At 33.0% G+C, this 22,516-nt stretch overlaps 1 protein-coding gene across 1 annotated transcript; it reads left to right on the plus strand.

Annotated features, from left to right (window-relative positions):
- The first annotated feature begins 10,653 nt into the window (after positions 1-10,653).
- Positions 10,654-14,299, plus strand: LOC134695482 (uncharacterized). Its single transcript, XM_063556760.1, has 2 exons — positions 10,654-10,723; positions 11,041-14,299. The coding sequence occupies exon 2, from the start codon at positions 11,046-11,048 to the stop codon at positions 12,120-12,122; it is 1,077 nt and encodes a 358-aa protein (XP_063412830.1). The 5' UTR covers positions 10,654-10,723; positions 11,041-11,045; the 3' UTR covers positions 12,123-14,299.
- The last annotated feature ends 8,217 nt before the right edge of the window (positions 14,300-22,516 follow it).

Here is a 22,516-nt window from a genome sequence, read left to right on the forward strand (position 1 = left end):
AGTAAAATCACAAAAATACTGAACTCAGAGGAAAATCAATTTGGAAAGTCCATAATCAAATGGCAAAATCAAAAAACAAAACGCATCAAAAACGAATGGACAAGAACTGTCATATTCCTGACTTGGTACAGGCATTTTCAAATGTAGAAAATGGTGAATTAAACCTGGTTCTATAGCGCTAACCCTCTCACTTATATAACAGTCTCATCAAATTCCGTTACATTTACATGATGCGTTAAATAAACAGTCACAATCAATAAAATAGTCAAAATATGGGAACATCAGTCATCATCGTATAACAATTTAACAGGACACAACAACATCTACTATTTACGAACACATGGATTGATTTGAGTGTCTGACGTCAGAAAAATTATATACGTCACATAAATGTGTCGTTCAATGTGAATACAATAGTTATCAAAAGTACCTGGATTATAAACAATTTTAAATTTTACATAGGCAATGAGCGCAGACAGGGTTAAAAAATCAAAAGTATGTAAGAATAAATTACAGAAATCAAACTAGTCCAAAAGTTATACATAGAATTTATGAGAATCCAAAACTTTTAAAAGGAACAATTTAACAGGACACAAAAACCTATCCACGAACACATGGATCTACTTGAGTGTCCGACGTCAGAAAAATTATATACGTCACATAAATTTGTCGTTCAATGTGCATACAAACAATTTTAAAATTTACATAGGCAATGTACGCATACAGGGTTAAAAAATCAAAAGTATGTAAGAATAAATTACAGAAATAGACCGAGATTCAAACTAGTCCAAAAATTATACATAGAATATATGAGAATCCAAAACTTTTTAAAGGGAACAATTTAACAGGACACAATAACATCTACTGTCTAAGAACACATGGATTGATTTGAGTGTCTGACGTTAGAAAAATTAAATACGTCACATAAATTTGTTGTTCAATGTGCATACAAACAATTTTAAATTGATCCTCTTGTTTTTGACAAGTGTCTGGAGGAACTCCGATTCATATGAAAATAAGAAGAGGTCGGCAAGAAGAGGCGCACAGTTTGTTCCCATAGGAATGCCGACAACTTGTTGGAAAAGTCTACCTCCAAACTCAACAAATATGTTGTCGATAAGAAACTCCAGCATACTGACTACTTGTTCTTCTGTGTAGCATGATTTACCTTTTTGTTTGTCACTATTAACGAAATATGCTTTATGAAATCCCAAAGTAATAAATTTATAGCGTATGCTACCATTTTTATGTTGAAAGGCATTGTGGATAATTTCTTTTAGGCGATTTTTCAATTTTACATGGGGAATGGTGGTATACAGGGTTGAAAAATCAAAAGTTTTGATGGAACTTATTTCAGAAAGAGACCGAGATTTGAAATTGTCTAGAAGTTCTTTAGAATTTTTAAGAATCCACATATGGTTAATACCACTACGCGAGTAAACAGTTTCACAGTATTTCTGAAGACCCTCTTTCACTGCGGACAGAATTTTAGTCAATCTAATAGACAATTCTTTAGTGGAACATGAAGATGAGCCAGCAATAAACCGTTGTTTGTACGGAATTTTATGAAGCTTTGGTATCCAATACAAACAAGGTAAGTCCTCCGATTTGGTGTTCAATGTAATGTTTATTGAAGCCATGAAGGACTTATGATTTGCTAAAAACTCATCCTTGTCAAATGATATGTCTTTGTATGTGGGATTACATGAGTGCTCCGTTATACCCAATTCTTTTACAAGACATTCGTAGTAATACGATTTACATACAAAGACAATATTATTTGAAGCTTTGTCCGCAGGAACAACAACATACTCATCATGAAGAGTTGATAGACATTTCATGAACTCTTTGTCTCTGAAAACGGACTTTGGTCGATCGTTCACACAGTTTTTCAACTTGTGAATGCGACGTTTTATCAGAGACCTGATAGTTTTAACCCATTCTGACATAGTGTCCAGTTCAACTTCTTCTCGCTTAGCCCATGCTCTGGCGTAGTCCTCAATAGAATCCATAATTATTTTGAAGTTATGGTTCCAATTGATGTGTTGGGGTTCTCTAAACTTAGGACCATGAGAAATCACCTTTCGGAGATTTTCATGTTGAATTATATTTAGATCCCCAGTTATAACATGACCAGAGGGGCTGTAATTATAAGGCGAGTGGGAACAGTCACATGTCTGAGGGTTTTTAAGGTATTGTTCTAAGTCAAGGTCCTGCAATGCCTGTTTATAGTTAAATATTTTAGGTGCAATGGTTTTGGTGTAACTGTAGGATACAGACTGATTTTGAAAATAAATAGGAATTTTAGATGTTACCTCCTTGTGATGTAGAACGTTGCAGATATTGATTGCATCGATTCCTCTATTGGCAAAATCAACAGGAAGGAATCTCCTCTTTTCTTCATGTAAAGGTTCAGATCTTACTGGTTTGAAAAGACGGAAAAGAGCTACATCACAAATAATACTGACTAGTCTGTATATTGCAGAAAATGTATTGGTGCCTCCTTTGTCAAGTGCATAATCTCTCAAACGTTTAAGAAAATTAACTGGCAGTGAAAAGAGAATAGTTCTTATGTAATGTAACCCTAGTGGATGATGAAGATGTGAAAGAAGGTCATCAAAGCTCCCAGATGGTGATCTAGATTTGGAAGACTTTTTTACATTAGGCCGATGGTAATGTTTTTGCCCATGACTACGTTGTTGTCGTAAGGTAGTATTAAATAAACCCATTACATTAACATCACTGCAGGCAGGACTTGACAAATTTCTTACTCCTTTAATATTGTCATTGCAACCATATGGCATTGCAGTCCCTAACTCCCTTATCCAATAATTTTCTCTATCTTTGCGGAAGGGAGTACTTAGTACAGGGCTATTTGTGTGGTGATAAATTTTCTCAATGATGCGTACTTTCATAGATAAAGAAGGATCATGGTCCGGTTGATTAAAATGGTTATAAAGAACCCTAAATTGAGGATCTTTATTATCAGACCGGTGTTGATTCATTCTTTTACGCAAAGTTTGACGAGTTTCAACAACATAAAGAAGTCCACACAAAGTACATTCGATTCCGTACACGACATTGTCCGTGGAACAGTCCAAAGGCTCGAAAGATTTAGTATAATATGTTTTAGATGTTAAATTACTAGTAAAATCAGGAGTCGTGATTAACATATCACAAGTCTTACACGTACTCCTTTTTCCTTTTTTATGTTTACAAGAAGAAATGATAGGTGTTGATTCACTTGTAGCAGGTGTTTTTAAACAGTCGAAAACATTGACGCAGCATGGCTTTAATTTATGAAAGGTATCTGAATTTTTGAAATAATAATTACCTTCTGGCTGAACATAAGTCAAATCAGGGGTATCCCGGAGGATATTCCGTGGAACACACAAATCAAATGCTACAGTGTTCCGTGCAGCAAAAGAGGACCTTGGTATCTTGGTACCTTGGACCTTGTATCTCACTTTACTCGTGTGAAGTGTGTTATCTCCATTGATTACCAGTTATTCCTGTAGACCAGAGTGATAATTACATAAAAAAGACTATGTTGTGTCATGTTTACTTACAATTTAATAATATGACATGTAAGTTATTTCTTGCCTTTTTCAATTAAATAAACAATTCCTTTCGGATCTCTCGGGGGTAAACAAAGTTATGATTGTGCCTAAAAAAAGTGTACAGCCCCGTGCCAGTAATGCATTTTAAAACCGAAAATTTCATTGACTTTTTGCTGATCTCAATCAATAATATTTATCTCAAACCATTTATGATAACAAGGTATACAATAAGATTACTTACAATCATTTTCACAACTTTCTGTGGTGTACAAGGTTAAAATTATCTTAAGATATCTCTTGAATTTTTCTAGGAAGATGGGGCAATATGCGCAATTGTTTCTACATAGGCCGTGATGGTAACGTTTTCTTCTATTGCTCAGCCCATATCGTAAACTTGTATATGTATGATGGATTCTTTCAAAGCTGAGACATTTTTACTCAGTCATGTGGTTAAATTTTCGTGGGTACAAAGTGCGATTCATTTTTCCGTAAACTAGCAAACCCCGAGTATCCTTTTGCGATATGGCTCCTCATTGTAAAAAATCCCATTTTTAACACAATAAGTTCTTTGAAAATTTAATACTTTGAACACAGAAAATAGCTCCGTAGTTTTTACATATTTATTCTGTGTTCCCTCACTGTTTAAATTGACACAATTGGTTCAGCTCAGTCATCTGTTTATCATGGAAACGTGTCAAATATCACTACACAGAGTATTTGTGTTTACAAGTGACTTTTGATTTCCTCATTTCAAGGCGCATTAGGGATACTATCCCAGATATTTTTTTTTTGTGGTAGGAAAAATCGTCACTCAGGATTATTTTTCTCAATTCTATTTGTTTCATCGGACACCTTAGAGTCTAACTTTGATTGTTTTTGCCGAACTGGGGCCGTATGCATAAAACATCTTAACTAAAGTATTCCTTAAAGTTAGATTTCACTAAGTATTTCCTTAGTTAAGTCAAATTTTTAAATGGTATGCATTAACTTACTTAAGTCTGCACTTAACAAAGGAATATTTAAATCGGAACCTTTTTCCAATTACCGTATGACCTACCGAATTAGACTATATACCGGATTTGTAATCACATAAGCTACGCGACGGGTACAACATGTGGAGCAGGATCTGCTTATACCTTCCGGATCACCTGATATCACCCCTAGTTTTTGGTGGGGTTCGTATTGTTAATTCTTTAGTTTTCTATGTTGTGTCATGTGTACTATTGTTTTTCTGTTTTTCTTTTTCATTTTTATCCATGGCGTTGTCAGTTTGTTTTAGATTTATGAGTTTGACTGTCCCTTTTGGTATCTTTCGTTCCTCTCTTAACTCATCACATGTACTCACCCGTGTGAAAATTTGTTATGATTATTTAAATTTATTGATGAATGCATGCTTTTTATTTTAAAGAGCTGAGGTTAACCAATCAATCTGTCTGTATGACTAGGCTTCTTCTACTGGAGGGTAGTATTACTTATCTTATAATTACTTCACAAATACAAAAAAATGTGAGACCAGGCTCAAGCAGTCAGTTGGTAGCAGCCAATTTTCAAATATCTATATAAACACAAATTTATTAAAATATAACCACTATGATATCAGTTTTTAATATATAATTAAACAGCCAAAGACACTATTTAATGACTTTTAAAACTTCATTTCTGGTTCATTACTTATATAAAGGCAATACGAATCGCTTTCAATATATTACACAGCGCGTTGCACGTTTTACATTTTAAATCTTAAACACTTTTGTGGGTTTATAGGTTGCATTTCTGTAAATATTGACAATGCAATTTCTCATAGAAACTCCTTTTACGGCTAAAGCTTGACCACTTTTACTATCAAGTTTTGAAAAAAATCTTATCCTAGAATTGAAAGTTCAATTGCGCCACAATTTTTTTCAAAGGTCAAAACATAGTGCTATTCGGTATATTTTCAACGTTTATTTTCTCAGAATTTTTCAGAGTTTAGACTTACCCTAATTTTCTGAACTACCACTACCTCGAATGAAAGGTTACTACAGATTTTAATGTAAACAATATGCACGTGTTTATTTGCTGGTAACATTCCCAAGTTCTGTCTCTGCGATATGGAACATAGAGTGCATAACTGGGAACCAGTATGTAAACAAAATCAATTTTCTATGAATATTCAATTTTTCCCCAAAAGAGGCGTGCTTACAGAAACAGCTGTATTTACAAAGTGCAACCTATAAAATCGTAAATAAATATGATTTTTTTTTAAATGAGGACAAAATTGCACTATTGTGTAAAATAGCTTTTAATATTTTCGGCATCCTGTAAAATATTTCATGAAAAATTATAATTGTTCTGCATGAGAAGAAAAGAAAGTTGCACTCGTGCATCAACTTTATGTTTTTTTTTCTGTCACACACATAACATTCTACATCTGAATTAGAATTCGTTTAATTATGATTTGACGAAAGGTTTATGTTTTGTATTCAAAGTATGGTGGGCAAGGAAATAATTTATTAGCTTAAAAAAGTGATATACATTAACTAGTAAGTTTGATCAAGTAACTTTAACGGTCGGGTTGGGAAGGGTATCCGACCTACTTTAGAAAAAAAACACTAAGCAGAACAACACCCTGTATTTTTTCTACTGTAGACCTCAGCTACATACCTTCCCTTTGCACCAAATGCTGAAAAATGTTATTACATTTTCGGTAAGGATGGGGTTGGGTGTCCGACCCCAACTTTGGACCTATCTTTAAAAAAAATAAGCCGAACAGCAGCCTTGATTTTATTCTCTAGTAGACATCAGCTATTCAACCCCCCTTCTACACGATTACATATTGTGCGGACAAAAGTATTGCCGTAGAAATTTGTTTATCACCTTTTCTGCTATGATGGGGAAGGGTGGGTAGCTAATATAAAAAAAAATACAGGGACTCCAATGTGGTTATGTGCAGAAAAATTATCGGAAATCTATGGTAGTTTGCAAAATAATAGTCTTTTTATAATGTGATATGTAATATTTTGTCAAAAAATAAAAGCTCGCATCTTAATTAATAGACATAGAAATAAAGAGAAACTGTATGATAACTAACAAAAATCTCCTAGAGACAATCTACCGTTTATTAAGGCAATTAGTATGATGGTCTTGATTCAGGGTTTTTAATTTCTGTATTCTTATATATTTTAGGCCATATTTCTCTATTCTTTATACTTTTTGCCAACTATCCTCTTCTTTTTATATTTAATAACGCTATTTAATTTATGTCTTGGTCTATTATTTATATTTTTTGTCCACTATTATCAATTCCATAATCCCCAATCAACGCCCTAGCTCTAATTAAAGTACCATATAACCTTCATAAATGAGTAAAACTTATACCGAATAGGCCCCAACTGGCAACATAATTGAATGCTTATCCCAGTTTAAATTATGAAATTACGGAATTTTGTTTTTCAATCTATTGATCAAGCAAAATTGTTCGTAAAATTCTGGCAGGCGGACCTTGGTCATCAATTATAATAATCTTAGATCGACCTTTCAAATATAATAATCTTAGATCGACCTTTCTAAACTTGAAATTATAGTTCAATCACCCTTATTGTTCAAATTGTTTAAGATATTTGCATTCGTCAACATTTTCTTCGATTAAAGTTGTATTGATCTGACAACCGCTGTGCATGTATACTTTAACGACCGGGCTAGGTTTTTGTCAGTTTAAATAGTAGTTAGCTCCCTTGTTAGTGTGATGTTGTCATCAATTTGATTTGTACCATCTTTATATAATACTAGAACACACCCATGATATCACGGGTCTGTGACTGAATTCAATAATATAACTATGCGTAAGCCTTATTTTAGTATTGGTATTGTCATCTGATAAAGTCTTGCTGATTATAAGATGCACAGTTTTCTCTGCTTTCAACATTTTTCTGTTTGAACAACCTGGAACTTATCAATTATTGGTATTATTAATTTTATTTGGAAAACAAAAGCGCCTGGAAAGTAGTATTTTTTTTTATCAACAGCATTGTCCATTATGAGTTATAAATAAAGTTGAATTCTTTGATTCGCTGTTTTACGTCATTCCGGCTAACAAATTGAAAACTGTACATGCTGTACACCTTATTTTAAGTCCAGATTTTTTTTATTCGTATTGTCATCTTAGAAAGTCATACTGATTGAAATACTACAATCGGGAACAATGTGACAATGATTGAATTTAGTAGTGTCAACCCTGTGATTACGACCCGTGTATAGCAAAATCCTCAATACAGCGTTTGGTGGTGCGCCTGTCAGATGCGGAATGTACAGATAAAGTAATAGGTAACAGGTGAATATACTTTTGGTATCGGTATCGGATTCGACCCAGAACTTCTAAATTATTGGCAATATCAATTATGTGGAAAACAAAATGGTCTGGAGTGGTGTAATTTTTAATCAACACCATTGTACTATATATGTTATATATCAAGTTGAATTCTTTGATTCATCGTTTTTACGTGATGACGGCTGACAAATTGGACCTCGTAATTTTACTATTATATATTACATATTGTACAATTTAAATTTGTGATTCGTTTTTTATTTAAATATACTAATGTATTCTTTATCAAATATATAAACAAGGTAATTTGAAAGTCTTTGATTACTTTATCACCGTAGTTCAATTCAGAAGTCATGCGGTCTATTTTGTCTACATTATGTTGAAAGAACAACGCGGTCTTCACATTGGAAATATATTTAGAGGAAAACGGTCCGTGTATATCTGCGTCCATTCGTTTTCCGTTTTGAAATATCAAAAACAAAAAACAAAAAACGAAAGTGTTTTCATTTTTCGTTTTTGAGTTCTTAAAAACCAAAACGAAAGTGTTTTCATATTTCGTTTTTGATTTCACAAAACATAAAACGAAAAACAAAAGTATTTCATTTTTCATTTTTGATTTCACAAAAACAAAAAACGAAAAACGAAAGTGTATTTATTTTATTTTCATCACTGTTTAATTGTCATTCAAAAATTGACAAATTGAATGTTGTTATCTGTCATTCATTTAGAGGTCGTTTAAGTATACATGCACAGCGGATGTCAGATCAATACTACTTTAATCGAAGATAATGTCGACGATTGCAAAAGTCTTTAGCAATGGAAACACTATGGGTGCGTGAACTTTATTACTTTTAAGTTAAGAAAGGTCGATCTAAGATTATTAGAATTGATGACCAAGATCCATCCATCAGGCAGTAACTACGAGGACGATAGTGTGTTTTGCTTGATCAAATTTTCAAATTTCCGCAATTTCACAATTCAAACTGGGATATTAAAGCCTTCAATTGGTTTGCCATAAGAAGCCTATTATGATAAGGTATTACTTTTGCTTATTTGAAAAGACTATAAGGTGACATTAACTAGAGGCCGTTGATGGGGGTGTTATGGAATTGAGAATAGTGGACAAAAAATAGATATAATAGAGACAATGGACCAAGAAATAAATAAAATAGCTGGAATAATGGTGTTAAAATGTAATGATAAGAGAATAATTGTCAAAAAGTATAAAGAATAGAGAAATATGGCCTAAAATATCAAAGAATACAGAAATTAAGAACCCCGAATCCAGACCATCATACTAGTTGCCTTAATGAACGTTTGTTTTTCCCAGGGATATTGTTATTGGTTATCATACGATTTCTCTTTATTTCTATGTCTATTAATTGAGAAGCGTGCTTTCATTATTTGCCAACATTTTACATATCACATTATAAAAATGGCTATTATTTTGCAAAATACCATAGATTTCCAGTAATTGTGTTGCATAGACCACACCAAATTGGTGTCCCTGTAATTTTTTTTTAAGGGGACCTCAGTTACCCAACCTACGCCATCGTTACATAAAAGTTAATAAACAAATGTCTACGGAAATACTTCTGTCCGCACAAAGTGTAAAGGGGAGCTGGGTTACTGATGTCTGCCGGAGACAAAAATAAAGGTTGCTGTTTAGCTTATTTCTTTTCAAAGATAGGTCCAAAGTTTGGGTCGAACACCCGACCCCACCCTTACCGAAAATGTAATAGAATTTAAGTCCTGTACTTAAATTCAGTTATCACGGTGCGCTGTACTATTACATTGGTTGGTTATTAGTGAGTTTAAGAAAACTCAAATTTCATTGGTGGTTAGTGAACCATACAATTTGACGTCACGATCCTTTTTTAATTCGGGTCCAACAGGAGAGGCTGCTTTTAAAATAACTTGTTGTTATCAGAGGAAAATTTTATTCAAAATTGTCAGGGAGTATTTTATGTTAATAATAAATTTTGAAAGGAATTGTTATAGCTGTACGCACATTAACGAGGATTCGTGCAATAAAAGACAATATTGACGTTAATTATCCAAAAACAAGGATACATGTAAATGTGTATGGCGACCACATGGCTGAAATCAAAAAACAAATTTTATTTTTTTCTCTTTCAAAGTTAATTTTATTTAATTTTCTTTAAGTGCCAACAGTTTGGTTTAGATTTGAGTCTCTTTCAACAGGGAAAAAGTAAATGTTTACTTTGAAACAAGGATACATGTAACTGACCTAGTGAAGCACATGGCGAGCACATGGTTTATTGAATTTTCTTTCAATGTTTTTTCGTTGCCGTTGCTAATTTTCAAATATAATAAATGGTAAATAATGCTTCTTGGTAACATGTTAGGACTACCAGAATTAGCAATAATATTCAAGTTATCTGGCGAGTTGAAATAACCTTTCGTGTGTTGGTTTGCGAACTTGAGCCTTGGCAAAATATTCAGTTCGTTGATTTGTGTCCATTATCAGGTGAAAGTAGAATATCATCGCGGCTACACGCCCACATTAATGTGTTTCAATACTTGAATTTATAAGACGCGTCCTGGTCCGCATACTTAATTTAGTTATTGTTTATTTACACACTTAAATGGAATGTACCCATAATGCTTTGTATTGTTATTATATATGTAGTTCGTACTGAGTTCTATCACTTACAAGCTGAAGCCAACTTTATACATGGTGTCAGATGTGGGAACGTGTGCATTACATGTATGCATATTATTTGCAAAACTTCTGTTCGAGGAACAAGAATCCACTAATGACTTAATAATAAATACACTAGTCTCCGTTGTTTCGCCTTTTATGAACGAGTTTCACCGGTGTACAAGAGGTCAATTGGTACTTTTAAATGTAAACAATAACATCAAGTCAAATAATTATCGAATATTGGTGTTCCTGATGGATAATGGAGTACAGAGTTACATGAAATCTACACAACCTTATTAATAGTACTGTCTTCTTTTAAATAATAAACCGGTCACAGCCTATTTAATTTAATTTAGCTATTTTGTGATACATGTACATCAGTATTTTACTTATTAATTACGCATGTGTGATATTTTCTACTGGACATTTAATCAAGCAATAATCAATCTGGATTAACCGAATATTCAGACATTTTTTTTTTTGTTTTTAAATTCTAGTTATTCTTTTAGGAGTCATGTCAGCACAGCTCAGGCGGTCAGCCAGGAAAAGGAAAAATTTGCCAATAGTGGCTGCTGCATCAGCAAGGAAAAAGGCTAACCAGAGAGTACCTGACACTATGTCAGTAACTGCACCACAGTTGCCTACAGTTGATACTGGTACACCATTCATACCCGTTACTAGTTCTACTGGTACATACCCAATGTTGTTTTCACAGACAGGGGCAGGCATATATACCAGTGCAAGTACAGGGCCAGTCGATTTGACGAGCACAGCTAATACCCTTTTATACTCAAGAGTACCACTACCAGACCAAAGAGTGTGCAACACTGCAACCAGTCAAGATCCTCCAGAACATTACTTAGGTAATACTAATGGTGCCTCAAGTTTTACAATGCCATTTAGTACTTTTAATCACCCTATTCAGATACCCAGCATGCATGCTAATATTGCTTTTAATGTTTCTCAAAGTATTAGACAAAAAATTCAGAAAAGTGAATTTATTGATTTAGGCATTTTGTTGATTAACAATACTCAGCAGGCTACACAAAAGCTTGTTTTTAGAGGGGGTGAATTTATTGTGCAAACAGAAAATATGCAAAACAAAATTGGGTCTATTGACCAATGGACATCAGCATTTATCATTTTTGTTAGTGTATATTGTACTGTGCATTCAGGTAGATTACAAGATTTACTTAAATACATGTCAGTTGTACGTTTGGGTGCAAAAAGAAATCCTAATAATTTAGGTTGGAAGTTATATGATGAGCAATTTAGGTTGCGCAAAACACTGGATCCGTCAAGTTCATGGGCTATAGTAGATCCAGAGCTTTGGTTATTATATATGGCTGATAGTATTGGCACACAAAATTTTGAAGTAGTTTCTTCTGGTTACAATACATTTTCTGCTAATAGAAATGTGAATGAAACGTCCAAGTGCTATGCCTTTAATTATAACGGCAAATGTTTCAATTCATTTTGTCAATATAGTCATGCATGTATACAATGTCATGGTCTTCACTCAGTTATAAACTGTCAATTCACGCAAAATAATTTGCCTTCGCAAATAAGACCAAATCAACAGCCAGAATGACCCCAGCAGGGATACCAGAAGATTTAAACATAAATTTCAAACTATAATTGGGTCCCTTATAGATAGTTCAGTTGCCCAAAGTACCTAAACAACATATCAAAGAGGTGTATTGGCCTTTAATGAGTTCAGAAATTGTTTGGGTTATAAAATGTATGGCCAATACCTTTGTATGAATTGTGCATTTTATAGCATATTTGTTTCAAGCGTTGCTCGCATTCCTCTATTAAGTGTTATTTAGCAGGGATAAGTTTTTTCAGTAGATTGAATGTCTTGGGCGATTTTACTCAAATTTATTATAAAAAATGATGGAGGGAGTTAACCGGTCAAGGCCAAAATTAGGGATTCAAGATTGCCTATTACCAAAGAATTACTTCTATTAATAGTTAAAATTCTATTGTTTATTTGTTCCTCCAGTTATGCAGTTAAGTTGTTTAATGGTTGTTTTAAGATCCTCCAATCCTAAATTTCTAGTCGTACATGTAGGTGCTAATGATTTAGGGAATATTAAAACTGAAGACTTAAAAAAGAGAAAAGTTGATACAAGCTATGACCTTTATTTCAAAGGACTTGCCTGACACTAAAATTATGTGGTCCCAAATATTGCCTCGTTTAAACGGAGATATTCTAAAGTGTAGATACAGCCTATTACAGGGTTCATAAGACAGTAGCTAACTATATATTGGAATCGGGTGGTTATTGTTTAATATGCTATCCAGACTTTTCTAGGACTGAAACACGTATAAATCTGATGGGTGCATTTGTCTGTCATAGGAAATAACATTTTTTTTTTCAAGGTGGTCTTTAGTTTTTCATGCATAAAACCAATGGTCATGTTTTCCCCTCTACTGATATATAATATGAAATATGTTGTTTTGTTTTGTGTTTTTGTCTCAGAGATATAAATACAGTATTGTTACCTAAGACAAACTTTGTATAATTGATCTTGTGTGTAAATTTTTACTGTAGATATATACAGTTTTTTTACGATTTATTGAGCAACTTTACTAGTAGTTACATGTAACTTGAAAGTTTACTTTGATTTTTTTGTGGATGTATTTGGCTCACAGCTTGGCAGCGAACCTCCATTATATGGCGGTTGACAATGAATCATTATTCTGTTTCACTGTCAATCTGGCATAATTCGCTGCATCAAAAAACATTTTGTTTTATGAATAGGATCATTTACTACAGATCTAGATGAACAATGTAAGGGTTTCGATCCATCACCTGTGTTCCCACGGTGATTTCCAAATTGTTTTAATCCTATCTTCAGTTACCATTATCTGTGGTAGTAATTTATATATATATATGACAGTACGGTTGCCATAATCAGCAATATGCGGGTAACCTCATTTTTCAGTTATATACAACATGTATAAATTATGAGAATAATAATATTAAAGGCTGTGGCCAAATACTGCCAATTTGTTGTTTGGTCTTACTAAGCATCTGGGATAATAGAATTTAAGTCCTGTACTTAAATTCAGTTATCACGGTGCGCTGTACTATTACATTGGTTGGTTATTAGTGAGTTTAAGAAAACTCAAATTTCATTGGTGGTTAGTGAACCATACAATTTGACGTCACGATCCTTTTTTAATTCGGGTCCAACAGGAGAGGCTGCTTTTAAAATAACTTGTTGTTATCAGAGGAAAATTTTATTCAAAATCCCTCCCTCCTCCCAAAATGTATATTTATTGTAAATACAATGTATTAGAATAAGATACTGCCTGTGTTGTAATTTATAATTTCAGGTGATGTTTCAGTTGTCAATTGTTTGAACACCTATATGTATTTGGCCATTGGACAGACAGGACCTGTGAAGAAGTCTGATCGGAGTTATCGAACCTTCCAACAAAGACTTTGAATTTATTAGGCCTGTGATTTGCATAATTCGCTGCATCAAAAAACATTTTGTTTTATGAATAGGATCATTTACTACAGATCTAGATGAACAATGTAAGGGTTTCGATCCATCACCTGTGTTCCCACGGTGATTTCCAAATTGTTTTAATCCTATCTTCAGTTACCATTATCTGTGGTAGTAATTTATATATATATATGACAGTACGGTTGCCATAATCAGCAATATGCGGGTAACCTCATTTTTCAGTTATATACAACATGTATAAATTATGAGAATAATAATATTAAAGGCTGTGGCCAAATACTGCCAATTTGTTGTTTGGTCTTACTAAGCATCTGGGATAATAAACATTGTCATCACAAGACGTAAAGGCAACCTGGGTAGCTGGAGTCTACAGTAGAAAAATCAAGTTTGTTGTTCTGCTAATTTTCTTTCTAAAGTAGGTCTAAAGTTGAGGTCGCATACCCTACAAAAACCCTTACCAGACAGTTAATAAAAATATTCTGCGGTAATAATTTATCTGCACTAGGTGATAACGTAAGCTAGAGATCTAGGGCCTACTTGATCAAAATTACAAGTTACTTGATAGCACGGATCAATCTATTTTAAGCTAATAAATAATTTACTTGCCCACCATACTTTGAATACATAAAATAAACCTTTTGTCCATTCACTTTAAGCGAAATCCACCAGTTCAGAGGTAGAATGTTTTGTAAAAACTGTTTGGTGTGGCAAAAAAAGTTAAAACACGAGTGCAACTTTCTTTTCTTGTAATGCAGAATTATTATTACTTTTTATGAACTATTTGACATGATGCCGATAATCATGATAATAAGGAAAGCTTTTTTACCCAATAGTGCAATTTTGCCATCATTAAAAAAAATCATAATTATTTACGAATCTATAAACACTCAAAGTGTTGACTATTTAAAATGTAAAGTGGGTAGTACGCTGTGTAATATATCGAAAGCGATTAATTTTACCTTTATATAACTATTAATAACATAAGATGAATGTTTTGCTTGTTTTAAAATAATCAATCAATCAATCAATCAATCAATCCATCAATCAATCGATCGATCGATCAATAAATCAATCAATCAATCAATAAAATTGAGAATGGAAAAAAAGTGTGTCAGCCTAACCAAAGTGCACAGCCGAAGGCCACCAATGAGTCTTTAACAAAACGAGAAAATCCCGCAACCAGAAGCGGGCTTCAGCTGGTCTCTAAATGAAAATATATACTAGTAATGTGAAAATGGACGTCACACTTTACTTAGATAAAAAAAAACATAAAAATACTAACACAGATCAGAGTTTTCTGTCTTTGGACAGGCGCAAAAATACGGCGGGTTTGAACATGCTTTCTTAGATCTCAACCCTCCCGCTAAATAACCATATCTAGCTCATGTAGAATAAACAAACACACCACAATATGCACAGAGAAACTCAGTTTAAAAGAAATCCGAGTCCGATGACAAAATAGTAAACAAAAGAAACTACACAAAATGAATATGAATCATAAATTAACAAAGCACTAATAGCAGTAAATGACTAACCCGCTCTAGACCCCAATCAAACATATCGAAAGAGTGTATAGATATAAGAAGATGCGGTATGAGTGCCAATGAGACAACTTTCCATCCAAGTCACAGTGTGTAGAAGGAAACTATTGTAGTTAAAAGTACCCTCTTCAAAACGAATCCTTGGCTCACACCGAATAGCAAGTTATAAGGATCCCCCAAAATGACTAGTGTAAAACCATACAAACGGGAAAACCAAAGGTCTAAACTCTATATATAACTAGAGGATATATTGAGCCTGTGTCGCTCACCTTGGTCTATGTGTTTTTAGTGATGGTGATGTGTTCGGAGATCTTACTTTACTAAACATTTTTTATGCTTACAATTATCTTTATCTATAATGAACTTAGCCTAGTAGTTTCAGCGGAAAATATTTTGTAAAAATGTACAAATTTATAAAAAAAAATAAAAATTGACTATAAAGGGCAATACCTCCTTAAGGGGTCAATTGACCATTTTGGTCATGTTGACTTATTTGTAGGTCTTACTTTGCTTTACATTATTGTCGTTTACAGTTTATCTCTATCTATAATTATATTCAAGAAAATAACAATTTTCTTAAAATTACAAATTCAGGGGCAGCAACATAACAACAGGTTGTCTGATTCATCTGAAAAACTCAGGGCAGATAGATAATGACCTAATAAACAATTTAATACCTGTCAGATTTGCTCTTAATGCTTTGGTTTCTGAGACATAAGCCAAAATCTTCATTTTACTTTTATGTTCTACTTTTATCCATTGCGACCATCTTAGTTAGTTGGCCAGGTCACCGGACACATCTGTTATACTAGATACCCCGATGATGATTGTGGCTAAGTTTGGTTGAATTTAGCTCAGTAGTTTCAGAGTTTCATGACGGACGACGGACGCCAAGATATGAGAAAAGTTCACTTGACACTTCGGGGGCAAGCCACCGTTTCACAAAGCCTTCGTTAGTCTACGTGTCACCGTGAGCTAACAAAACGAGAAGCACTAACGCCATCAACAAACGACAACTACTGTTTTTTGTGTGATTTTTTTTATTACTAGACCAAATATTTCAATTGATTACCAAGTTCAATAAAATCATATGTGTGCGTAGCAAACATATTAACTTTGGCTTGACAGACGTCTATTTAATTGTTTTCGACTCGCTCTGCTCGGAAAAATTGACAAGAATAAAATCCGAAGACTAAACGCGTTCGTTCAACAATCTTATTGAACTTATTATATATATTAATTTTCTCATGCACATAAGTATAACGAAATCAGAGATATACCTTTTGATTAGATCAGTTCGTCTAATTTACAAATGAAGTATTATCTTTAGTAAATTTACTGACTTCTTTAATAAAGGATTTGAATAAGAATGAGTCCATACCACATAATTGCCCCACTCGCACTATCATTTTCCATGTCTAGTGGGTCAGAACTCTATATTTGGCTTTTAAATTAAAAAGATCATATGATAAAGAATATGTGTACTGAGTTTCAAAAAAAAGATATCTGTACATTAACTTCACTTTCAAGTATAGAGATGTGATTTTTTTTCTGAGACAAGTGCTTGTGACAATCTAAAAGAACTTGCAGTCATTCGATGCTGTACTTCAGTACTTTGATTGTTTGAAAACGAGATACAAATACCCTGCCACATTCGTTATGTGTTTTTGTTAGACCTTCTTTTCTTCTGTTTTGTATCGATCTCATACGTTAAGCCATTTTCCACTGATTTGTATAGTTTGTTCTTATGCAGTGATGTAACAATACTGTCCCAGCTGTTTACAAGCATGTTAAACGCTACAATATATTGCATGTGCCTGCTCCAACTTAGGAGCATGTAGTACAGTGTTTGTTGATGTCTTTTATATGTGTTTTTCGTTATTCATGTTGTTTTAAAATAGGCCGTTATTTTTCTCAATTGAACTGTTTCATATTTTTCAATTCATGGACTATTGGAGCCGACAATGCCGTTTTGTTTTCTCATTGTTGAAGATTATATTGTTTGTGGGATAGTTGACTAATTTGCATTTATACCAAATCCCCTTATTAAAAGTTGTGGGGTGTGTGTATTACTTTTGAACATTTCTTTTTTTTTCCTAGGTCACCCAGTTTGAATAGGATATTTTGACATTTTGCTGTACTTCTTGGATTTGAGTTAAGAGCCAACCAAAGCTCACGGCCTGTTGGTGGGTAGTTGATGACTATATGGTAAGCTCTAGATGTCTTTTTGACAAACGGTGATTTGGTGATGTCTTCATGCCATGCATTGTCCCATTACTTTATATAGACAGCTTATCGGTCAACCTGATCTATCAAATTAGCCTTCCTCGCATTTCGTATAGTCAGACGAAAAATAAAAATATAAGCTGACTGGCCTCGAAATGACAATGTAAAACAATTCAAACAAGAACACTAACGGCCCAATTTATGCACAAAAATTGAACGAAACACAAAAATGTAACACATAAACAAAGGAAAACCACTGAATTACAGGCTCCTGACTTGGAACAGGCACACACATTTTGAATGTGGCGGGGTTAAACATGTTAGCGGGATCCCAAACTCAAGTCAAATTGATATTTTAAATCAACATTAAAGTAAAAAAAAAACTATTTCAATAAATGTTGAAAATATTATTGTGTTTGTAAGTGGAAAACTACTTAAAAACGAGAAAATAAAAAAATAAAAATGAAAATACTTCCGTTTTTTTTGTTTTTTTTGTTTTAAATATTTCAAAATGAAAAACGAATGGACGAAAATATTCACGGACCAAATACAATGAAAAAGGTAGTCATTTTTCGATAAAAATAAAAAAAAAATGCATTATATGTACATTGTTTTCAAACAATATACAAAATTGATTGTTTGATCTATATAAACAGGACAAAAAAACGAGCCTATTTCCTCCCCCTTCTCGAGTTTTAATTCTGTTTTGCAGCAGGTACAAATAACTTTTTATTTTCCGACAATGAACTTTTATTGTTTTTATAAAAGTTCAAAGCCAACACTTAAAAGGTTAAAATCTAAATCATGGTCTTGAAAGCTTAAAAGTTATCGACATAGTTAAAACGCGGACCACGAAAAGGATATTAAAATGATTTAATACGGTGAAATCAATATTCATACTTCCGCTTGTTGAACATAAAATAACAGGAGAAATTTATTTTACAAGTACAACTAAAGCAAAAAAGAGTTTGTATACCTGTGATTTATGATAGTTGGCTGATTATAGGATTATTTGTTTTGTTGGTATTGGTGAAAGTGATACATTGTACCTAAAATGTACTTTGAAATTAATTTGAGTTTTTTTTAATTTAGTCACGTTGTACAAATGAAAATAGTTATCGTTATCAATAGAACTTTCAAGGTAGATCACAAGTATATATTTTTTTAGACAGATTTTTTTATAATTTGCCAAAATGAAGATTTTGCTATGCTCTTTTCAAAAGTATGGGTCAACGTGCTATTTTTCAAGCAATGAGTCGTTAAAAATTGCCAAAACTTGGTTAGTTTGTTCATGAAAAAACACATTAGTGTGTATAAAAAAAAGTCTATGAGATAAAATTTTGAAATAAATTGTGAGAAGAAAGGTTTCATAATATGTTTTAAGAAAATGAGAAGAAAACTTGGTGTCACCGAACTTGTTTTCTTGCTACAAGTAAAAATAAAAAACCTATTAGGCCAGTATAAATTTTGTACTAAAAGAGTTATCTCCCCTTAAATAGCTTATTTGTAAAAATGATTTAAAAAAAATCTATTTGTTAAAATATTTTGTATTATACGATTAATAAACAGGTTTCTCCAAATAGAAAAATCAGTCTAAGTATTGAATTGCAAATTTGTCTCTAAATTTGCAGGTTTATACAAATAACTAGACCGGTTTTGTACTGTAATTGTACAATCCAAGATGGCGGTATACCATCAATCTACCGTAAATGTTCTGTAACAAATGAATAATAATGATAATTATAAACTTTCTTTCAATGCAAAATTTGTTGAAAAAGTACAATGCCTAGTATTTATATAAAACAACTTTCAAAAACCTTGATTACAGACATATGAGTTTCATATCATACAAGTAATGTTATATGAACATGATTGATCAAATGATCTCAATTGATGCTAAAACATTTCTCACAATAAATTAAATGTACATGTTTTGTGAAACACAAAAACTATGACAGCAATATATTTTTTTTCTGTGGTGATGTATCTGAAGATCACTATGACACATAAACTCGTTTTCAAATCGGAAAAAAGGCATGACTGCGCATCTGTACTACAAGACATATTCTCTTAGACAAATTGAGTGCTGAAGATTCAAATCACTAGTATCCTGATTGATGATTGATACAACTTGACAACATAGCAAAAAGACAGACACATAAAGAAAGTCAGAAATCTATCATATTTGGAGTTGTGTTTCCGAAATTATGAAATACATTTCGACAAACGGTCTGGAAGAGATATTGTACCAATCTCCAAGCTTGCACAACACGCTAAATTCTACATTGAACGCCTAGAATAATTTGCATTTATCATGGAAGGAAAAATTGATACAATGCAAATATAAATTTGAAATGTATCTGCAGTGGGATATATGCATGCCTTCAAGCAAGGTAATTTAGTTTTTTTTACTTTCAACGAAGGTATTCGTGAAGCTCTGGAACAGACCTCATAATAAAAGGTAAACGGAAGGTATCACCATAGTCATAGCAGGCAAAATATGTCTGCTAGATACAAATAATAGCTTTTTCGGGACACTTAATAACAGTTGTTAACACAATCAATTCAACAGACATGAGTCTCGTTAGTAGGAATGATACAGAATGACCAAACATCGAGAGACAGTCCTGTGATATCCTTAAGTGACAGATAACACTAACCATTTCTCAGCAACAAAAGTTCAATTGTGCTACTCGTCTTCGAAAGGATACAACTGCAACTGATCAGTCCTCCGATAGAGAGTAAGATGTCTCAAATATTATGGAACTGATTCAATTTGAATGTCACATTGAATGTATCTAGCTTTTTTTGTAGCAAGCATAGCTCTCCAAACTATTCTAGTTACCTTGACTATTGAGATGCCTCCACCATCACGACTATAAGACATGGCCTGGAGAGTCGCAACCCTTCACGGGCATCACTGAAGAGACATCTATTGTCGAAATGCGCATCTAGTGCAGAAAAATTGGTACCGTTAATGTTAATCATGTATTAGGTTATTTGGGAGGTTATTTGGGTTGAGATTTGTCTCATTGTCAACCACAACACATCTTCCTATATCTATATGCTTGAATATTACTTTTGGCAGCTATTATTCAATTTTTCAAATTATCAAAAGTGTTGTATTAATTCTTCTTTCCATAACAACTCATATTCACTAAGAATGTATACTGTACATTTCACCGATATCAGTAATTTCGAATAACAAAACATTATCTGTCCAGACTGTGAGCAGTCACTGTTTTTTTTTCATTTTGGTAAGCCCATTCCAGATTCTTGACTTTCTTTCTGTGTCTCAAATTCTGTCTAATTGCCTTGTCGTACAGTTTTAACAAACAGTTAGCATGATATCTGCTCCTGAATTATTAATCTCCAGCACTGATATATAAAAAAGAAGATGTGGTATGGTTGCCAAAGAGACAACTATCCGCAAAAGACCAAAATGACACAGACATTTACAACTATAGGTCACCGCACGGCCTTCAACAATGAGCAGCATAAAAGTCTGGCTTAAAGAGCAACAGTAATTAGTAGTTCAAATGACAGTCAAATCGATCATAATTGTCAATGCTTCATGATGATAGTCAGATACCCCGTCACAAAGAAAGAACAAAAAAAACCTGCAATCGTTGTTCTTGTTGATTCATCACAACTGTGACTGGTTATTTTACTGGTATTTTAATCAATGAATCATCCTAGACTTTTTTGGTTCCTGAAAAAATATATTTTGATCTTAAGATATGAGATAAGCTTTGATAGAACTTGCACCTTTTGCCTTGTGGTTCTGGAGTGTTTTCCCATTACATGGCCTTCATTAACATGGAACAATTGTATGCTTTCATAAAACGGCTGATAACCAGCGCAAATGTCGAAGTCTGCTCTTTTTGTATTTGCTTGGAATAGCAAAATCTTCACGAGTCCTCTCTTGGCGTACAGAATTCTTTCCAGTCTATTTGTTTATTAGTTTTTTTCAGCTCCAGTGATTTCAATACCAACGTATTTTTCAATTTCAATATAGAGTGGTCATAACTCATATTGTATAAGTCACAATTAGTAAAAAGTAAATGTCCTTTTCTTCTAACCTGTAAACGCAGTCTCTTTAGTAGACAGTATATGTGTAAAAATAACTGACAAGAACAAAAATTAAATAATGTTATGCAAAGGAACCAAAGAACGGAAAAAAAGAAATCTAAATTTTCAAATAGCATTAATCATAAAGAAAACTAATTGAAGAACAATATTATATTAAAATGGAAAAACTGAACAAGATTGTGTTTATGAAAACATATGTCTATACAATAATTGATTCAATAAGTAATGTATATATGCAATTATTCAAAATAGAAGGTGCGCTATTATACAGCAGTTGCGTGTTGCAATTTAAAATCAATTTTATTATTAATTACTGGGATTTGCTTTCAGTCCCAGATTCATTTCTTGATCAAAGAAGACGCAGGTTTGTTTTGGACATTTTGGTCAAACTTTGAATATTCTCAGTGTTTCTTTATATACATAAACATTTTGTTTTATTCATTTTGTAAAGGGAAACAGTGAAAAATGTCAATTATAGAGAGAACTTTCTTTTCATATATGAACGAAGAAATTTTAGTGTTGCCTTGAATAGTAGCCGTAGCAAAAAAAATAACTCATAGAACCTACGTAAACAATATCATCTAGTTATTATCCAATTAATTCATTTTCATTTGAGTTAGCTATAGGATCGTGTGAATGTGTCC

The sequence above is a fragment of the Mytilus trossulus genome, chromosome 13 (genome assembly GCF_036588685.1).
Source record: "Mytilus trossulus isolate FHL-02 chromosome 13, PNRI_Mtr1.1.1.hap1, whole genome shotgun sequence".
In the NCBI taxonomy this organism is placed as follows: Eukaryota; Metazoa; Mollusca; class Bivalvia; order Mytilida; family Mytilidae; genus Mytilus; species Mytilus trossulus.